The sequence below is a fragment of the Antrostomus carolinensis genome, unplaced genomic scaffold (assembly GCF_000700745.2).
Source record: "Antrostomus carolinensis isolate BGI_N321 unplaced genomic scaffold, ASM70074v2 scaffold35572, whole genome shotgun sequence".
Classification (NCBI taxonomy): Eukaryota; Metazoa; Chordata; class Aves; order Caprimulgiformes; family Caprimulgidae; genus Antrostomus; species Antrostomus carolinensis.
In genome coordinates this window covers 29261-36884 of record NW_010299473.1, presented here as the reverse complement: position 1 = coordinate 36884, position 7624 = coordinate 29261, and the positions used below count along the sequence as shown (strand labels likewise).

At 43.5% G+C, this 7624-nt stretch overlaps 1 protein-coding gene across 1 annotated transcript; it reads left to right on the top strand.

Annotated features, from left to right (window-relative positions):
- Nucleotides 1-328: 328 nt before the first annotated feature.
- GPR21 (G protein-coupled receptor 21) lies at nt 329-1729 on the top strand. The gene has a single exon (XM_010162810.1). The coding sequence runs from the start codon at nt 329-331 to the stop codon at nt 1358-1360; it is 1032 nt and encodes a 343-aa protein (XP_010161112.1). The 3' UTR covers nt 1361-1729.
- The last annotated feature ends 5895 nt before the right edge of the window (nt 1730-7624 follow it).

Below are 7624 nucleotides of genomic sequence, written 5' to 3'. Positions count from 1 at the left end.
GGTGAAGGTTCCTTCTCCCTCTTCCCCCGACCCCTCATCCCTCCTCGGCGAGGCAGCCAGCCCGGGAGGGCTCTGATCGCAGCCCTCTCCTGTGTGCGGGGCTGCTGACATGACCGCGGCCGGGTCCCCACGCACCGGGAGCCGTGGGGAGCCGGGTGTGGAGGGGACCTGGGCTGCAGACAATGCACAGCAGCAGCATCTGGAGCAGCCCTGGGGACTGGAGCTCCGGTTCTGACATTGCTACACAGAGACGGCACCAGCCGCAATGACAGCCGCTGCCTGGAGTGGCTGGCGGGTTTGAAGTGAGGAGATCACTGCAGTGCTCAAGATGAACTCCTCTTTGGTTGGCAACCAGAGTGGCCGGCCCTTCTGTCTCCTGGCCATTAGCTATTTGGAGACCATCAATTTTTGCTTGCTGGAAGTGGTTATTATTGTGTTCCTCATGGTGCTGATTATTTCGGGCAACATTATTGTGATATTTGTCTTTCACTGTGCACCTCTGCTGAACTACTTCATTCAGACTATGGCGTATGCTGACCTCCTGGTGGGTGTGAGCTGTCTGGTGCCTTCTTTGTCTCTGCTGCACTATCCTATTGTTCTAAGTGAGTCCTTGGTTTGCCAAATCTTTGGTTATGTGGTATCAGTGCTTAAGAGCGTCTCCATGGCCTCTTTGGCCTGCATTAGTATTGACAGATACATTGCCATCACGAAGCCGCTCACCTACAACACGCTGGTTACCCCGTGGAGACTCCGCATCTGCATACTGATCATCTGGCTGTACTCCTGCCTGGTCTTCTTACCCTCCTTTCACTGGGGAAAGCCTGGATATCACGGGGATGTGTTTCAGTGGTGTGCCAACTCCTGGAACACCGATCCCTATTTTACCCTCTTCATTGTGGTGATGCTCTACGCCCCAGCTGCTTTCATCGTCTGCTTCACTTACTTCAACATCTTCCGCATCTGCCAGCAGCACACCAAGGAGATCAACGAGAGGCGAGTGCGCTTCAGCTCTCAGGACGGGGAGGCTGGGGAGGCACAGCCCTGCCCGGACAAGCGCTACGCCATGGTTCTTTTCCGCATCACCAGTGTCTTCTACATCCTCTGGTTGCCCTACATCATCTATTTTCTGCTGGAGAGCTCCAACGTCTATAGTAACCGCGTCGCGTCCTTCTTGACCACGTGGCTTGCCATTAGCAACAGTTTCTGCAACTGTGTCATTTACAGTCTCTCCAACAGTGTCTTTCAGAAGGGGCTTAAGCGTCTCTCGGGGGCTATCTGTGCCTCTTGCGTGAGACAGAGGGTAGCTAAGGACTCCTCTACCTCGAGGAGCAAAAGATCTTCCAATGGATGTCATGTCTAAGACGCCTATCAGCTGGACTGGGAAGTGCAGGGACAATTCTGTAAATTGCAAAACAAGTTAAATCCGATTTTAAGATGTCCAGATTTGCAAAAAGGTTTCTGAGAAATGCTGCTGACATAGAAGAATCAGGAGCACATATCATTGTGATTTCACTTTAAAAAAAATTATTACTGTGGAGGAGGCTGTGGAGTTTCACCTCCATATTCATTTTTAAGAATAAAACTGTATCTTGACACTTACCTCTCCAGCTGGTGTGACTGAATGGAGTGGGTGTCTGAGAGCTTCGGCAAAATGTAGTCTTTCTTACAGCTTTACTCGGTTCTTTGGAGATTCGTGCTTCACATGTAAATGATAGATCTGAAGTGGAAATGTCACAGTATATGGTATATTACAGGGATTTTTTTTAATATATGCCAAAGTATATTGACACAGTGTTCCAGCATCATAACAGAAGGGGCCAAACAAGTGGTTTTTCAGTGCTACCTAGACAGGACTTGTAGAACAGTAGTGAAGAACAGGAACGTTTTGGTATGAATTTAAAGTCAATAAGAGTCGTGAGCGCAGCGGTGTGATCTGAACAGCCGTACGGGTCTGGCTTCCGTGCCCCGTGTCTCTGGTAGGATGGATGTGTGCAGTCAGAGCACGGCATCTGCATTTTCCTGTTTGTTGTGAAGTAAGAAGAAAAACTTGGATCAGACCAAATTTAACAGTTAAATAAAATAAAATGTGTTTTGATAAGCTAAGAGAAAAATACATGTCGCTTTATGATACCGGAGCTGTGGCAGCCACGCGAGGATGATGCCAACATGTGAAAAATGATTCTCAAAGCAGTGGAGAAATGCCACGGTTTTGTATGTGGAAATTTTCTCAAGAACAACTTTAAAAATAACATGTCCCCTTTTTTTTTTTTTTTTTTTTAATCTAAATTCTTCTGATATTTTACATACTAGAACTTAAGGGGAAAGGAAAGAAAACAATTGTCTTCTAAACAGCTAAGGGAACTATGTTGTAAATTTAACTGTAGTATTTGAGTTATTCATAAGTGCACAGAGCTAAATCAGAGACGTTTTTCTTTAGCCTTCGTGGGATTAAAGATGGTTCGAATATAGTAGGAGCTAAATCCTGTTGGCAAATGCCTATCTAACTGGTCAAACAAAGTCAGGATTTGAGAAACAAAATCTCATTGACCACAGCTTTTTCAAGCTAGCTGAGATGAAATATTTTTTGATACTACAATGCTGTTAAGAAGGCATGATGGCCCTTAAATTGATTAGTTTTCCTAGAGAATATCCTTGTGTTGTTACTGATGCCATATTGGAAAATGAAAGTGAACCATGTATTGCTGTGAGAATGGATTACAGTCTGCATCATCTTATCTCCCCCTGTCCCTGGCTCAGGGATGTCACCCCGCCACACCTCTGGGCTGAGAGCAGGTGATGTGCCGTGACCATCCGCAGTTCCCTTCCTCCGCTGTGCTTCCAGTCGCTGTGCTTCCAGTCGGCGCCTTGGACTGCTGGGAGCCCGGGGAGTTGTGTGAGCTCCTGTGTTACACTTGGTGTCTACTGTTTGTTAGTCAGAATAGGAATGAAAAAATATTAGGGAAAAGTAATTTGATTTTTTTTTTTAATTGGGGTAATTCTCTTGGCCAAAGGGAAGACTCTGTTTTTGTTAAATGGTTTCAGGTCTACTGTTGTTAGAGATCAAGATCATCCTCCTCTGAGTACCCTGTCCCTCCTGCAAGCATACACGTACCCTCCTCTGGTCTGCTGTGAGCCCCGGCCTCTAGTCTTTGTGCTTTGCCCTGGAGGGTGACAGTTTGTGTCTCTGTCCCGTGTTTGCCCGTGCAGCCATCGCCACAGACCATCCTGCTCGCTGCCCATCCACGTTTACTCCAGGACAGTCTTGTGAGGCTGCCAGTGAGGAAACAACGCAGAAAAAAAGGGAGCAGTGGGATGACACGCTCCTGGCATGGCAGGTTCTTGTGTTCTCGTTGCTGATAGCCATGAGTTCCTCACAGATGTGAGCCTGTACCCCTTCCTGGGGAGGGTGCACCAGAACCCCCTTCTGTTGCTGCCCACTTTTGGTTTGAGAGCCCTGTTATAAAGCATCTTTAAGTCATATCTTGGTCTGCTTTCAACATATTTTATCCATAGTCCAAACCTCTCAAGATAAACTTCCTCCCTAGTTCACCTGAAATGTTAAGAAGAAAGGTTGTCTAAACCCTGATGCCTTCACGATGACATTTCTCACTATCCTTTGTAATAAGACAGTGTCCAGGGCCAGGGCTTGCGCCGTGACCTGTGCACAGACACCGTGGAGGGGATTTCTTTGCAGAGCTCTTGCAGTCTGAACGTTGGTTAGAGACACAGACAGCCGTGGGGGGAGCAGAGTGTAAGGGTGGAGTGAGTCATTTTTAAATGGTATAATAAGCTCACAGCACATCAGCTGCTTAATTGTTCTCCAGTGTTTTGTAGGTATTATGGCAAAAGTGGGCTTTGGGGAACAATTTAAGGTCTTTAGTCACTAATATCAAAGCGTGTGCGTGTAGTATTTTTGGAACAGCCTCTCAGGTAAACTCCCAATAGCTTTTCTGTGAGTCTTCACCTCGTCTAACATTTCCAAGTCTTGGAAGTGATGCAATCTATCACTAAAATAGCATTTTATTAGATTTAATAGAAGAAAAAAAAAATCTGCTAGAGCCTAAAACCCTAAAAATGCCAGTTTCAGGTGTAAATGGAAGCTGGAGAGCAAAGATTGATGCTTTCTTGTTTTTTTCATGGCATGAATAAAGGGTTTAAATAAATAGGAACATTGTATGCTAGTTTTTGAGAATATGGAAAGTTTTAAGAAGTGGTAAGGAGGCTAAATCATGGCATAGGGACTTAATTTGAGATGAAGCAGTTGCTACTTCAGCTGTAAGGCTAGAGTTGTACTTGAAGTGTGGTGGTTGTTGCAGATGCAGATGCACGCTTGCAGCTGTTGCTGCTCTCCAGCTAAGGGTCGGTTATAACATTCCTAACAGCCAGGCTTTTGTTCAGTTGCTTTGCTTGTCTCAACGTCTTCCTCTGCTCAGACGATTTCCTTGAGAGGTGAAAATCAGAATCTGGAAGTCTCCAAGAGATGAAGACTAAGAGGAGTTGCAGTCAATTGATGCGTTTAAGTTTCATCCAGTGTTTTTACAGACACTTTTAAATGTTGCCTCAGTAGCTTAGTTTTAGTGTCAAATATTTCTATTTTTGTCTGTGTTTAATTTATTGATTAAAAAAAATACTTTTTTTTTTTTCCTAAGTTAATTTAATGTTGGTCTAGGTTCATATGTTTTAAATATTCATAGCTTTTGAGTCTGTTGCCTTCAGTGAAGTTGCACGGGGGTGAATCTTGTTCGCTGTGCTGACTGTGAAAGAAATGATTTTGAAATGCATGACTTTGTTTGCTCAGCAGTGTCCATTTAACATCCTTCGGCATACAGTTAACGTGAGGCGCAGTAGTCCTTCTCATCACAGTCTGTGCTAGGAATTGTTAGGCAGCAAACTTTCCAGTTGGATCACTTTCATCATTGTACATGTGAAACGAATGCTTTCTCGGCTCTGTTTGTACGTGTGTGCCTGGTGCTTTGGAAATTGGTATCAAGAGCATTGTGCAGATGATGCCACAGCGAGGAGAATACAAAAATCCAATTACATCTTCATAAAAATTGTGTGTTGCCATATGATGAAATGAACTAATTTTGAAGTTCCATCTCAGACTATAATTTTATTTTTTTTTATTAGGATTATCTGCCTCACTTTCGAATTAAGCTGCTAGAAGGTTCAATTTTCAGGATACAATTCAGTGGCGTTTTTTTAGTACCACGGCAAGGATTTCTATATGCACAACTTCTCAGAACGTGATAATTTACTTCATCTAGAACTATTGATTTTTATTTTTTTTTAAGTTTACTGGAAGTTTAGATGGTGATTATATTGCCATTTTCCAAATAGACTGGCAGAAAATCTGTGAAAGACTATTTTTTATAATCTCCAATCAAGTGACAGTATTTTTTAACTCAACAGATATCTTTGGTGTGAAACAAAAGTTTTGCTGTTATCTACTGTTAGGTTTTTTTTTTTTAATTAAATGTTCCTAGTTTCTACAGTCTTTATTTGCTGTTAGGGGTTTTGTACTTGTTTTTAAGCTTCTTATCACTGAGAAATTTGTTTCTACTGCTTGGAATTCTGGCATGGCTCAGTGTCAGAGTGCCAAGGGGCAATCTTGAATATTTGTCACAAATCTCTGACGAGAAGGAAGTGGTACGAAGTACTGAGGCACAGAGAATCTCAAGAGTGTTGCATGAAGAGTCTTTCTTACAGCAGAGACTTGAATGAGAATTTACAGATTTCAGTCTCACACTGCATCTCTCTGGCATTGTTCCTTTCCCCCTCATACGAAGGTTTTATCTGTCAGAAGTCCTGAATTTCAGCAGTTTGTTCTGAAAAAGACACTTCCAAGGCATGTATGTGATGTGAGAGGGAAACATTCAGTATGCAAATTTGGTAAGCAGGTTGGGGTTTTTTTATATATTTATTGTGGTGTTACCAACTGCTGTGATGATAGCAGGTGTATTGAACCTTCATGAGTCAGGGAATCTGAAACATTTCAGTCTCCACGTCAGGGTTTGAAGTTGACAGAACTTCTAGTCCTAATTCAGGTCGGTGCTTTCAAAACCATACTTCTTAAGAGCTAATATCTGAGCGTAGGAGGCTACCTTTGGACATTACAAACAAAAGGCCCATTTAATCTTTTTCCAATTACTTGATTCATCTAGTGTAGGTAATTTTAATTTAATAAGAGGGAGTGGAGGTTTTGAAGGACTTTTGGTTTTGTTTTAACATGTTTTTGGCTCTGGGTACTTGAAGCACCTGCTAAAACATTTGCCCGACCTGGCCTTTGTTTTGTGGTTTAGTTGAGAAGCTTTTTTCTTCCCTTCCGTGACTTTGCAGAATACAATGACACATCCTTCCGTGGTGTCATTGAAGAGAAACTTGAATTTTACCTCAGTACCAACACTATCTGCAGTTGGCAAAGCACATGTTTGTAACTGATGTTCTGCTGAGATCCAAGAGGTGTAAAGGCCTCTGTGGTTTTCACACTGAAATGGAGGAAGAGCAGCTGTCTTCCCTTATGCAACTTAAAGGAGCGGACACTTTGCAAACCCTGGGGTTGTTCTCTTGAGGCTTCTCTCTTGAGGAGAAATGACCAAGCCGAGTCCCCGTGTTCCTCTGGTGAAATCACTGCCTCCTCCCTGCTGTCTCAGCTGGCCCTTGTCTTTCAATCTGTTTTTTCTCTTCTCTTTCCGTTCCTGTTACTGAAATTCAGAGCTCTAGCGAGCACGTTGACATAGGGCTTTTCTTATAATTCATAATCTTTATATGATGAATACTGTTATTTATATGTGGCTCTGTGGTCTCAGGTCAATCAGGTATATTAAATATATTACTCACTTTGGGATCCCTTAGACTTCATAATAGTGTGGGCTTGACAAGATGTTTGGCTGAGGTCAGGTTAGACCTTGGGATAAGTCGCCGCTGCTGAGTCCGCTGGGCCATCAGGTTTTACAGACTGTCTCCAGCAAAGGAAACAGCCCCTCCTGTAGGATGATGGCAGGATCTCCTGCCACGGAAAGAAACCAGTTTGCACTAGAAAAGCAGCGTTCTCCTGACTTGTAGAGGCCCAAGCCTTGAAGCTCCTCGGATGTTATGCTTGTGTATTGCAGAAGGACCACTTTGAAAGAAATTTTCTGCAGATAAGCAAAGGCAGACAATTTAATACTAAAATTATGTGTGTAAAATGTTTTTAGAAGAGGAGAACTCTTCAGAGTGAAAATTTAGTATGTGTAAAAGCAGATACAGTTGTATTTAGAGAAAGAAACTGAAAGTTGTGGCAGTGGAAACAAACAAAGGAAACCCGCTGGACAGCTGTGCCCGTGCTGGTGGTGGGATGTGAACTGCAGTTCTGTCAGAACAATGGGGTATGTAATGTGGGTCACATTCTTTACAATACATCTTTTTTTTTAAAGATGGAGTTTAACTTTCTTGCTTTCGCTTTGCTGCACTCCAAAGGCTCATCTGAGCCTCGGGGCTCCTGCACCCGCGGCAAACAGATTCCCTTCAGATCGGGAGTGGCGATCAGCCCCTCCACTTCAGGTAACATGGGATGACACCATCTGTGGCATGGTTGCCCAGCTGAGGTGTTCTACCAATAGGGAAATCGTTCTGATGTGATACA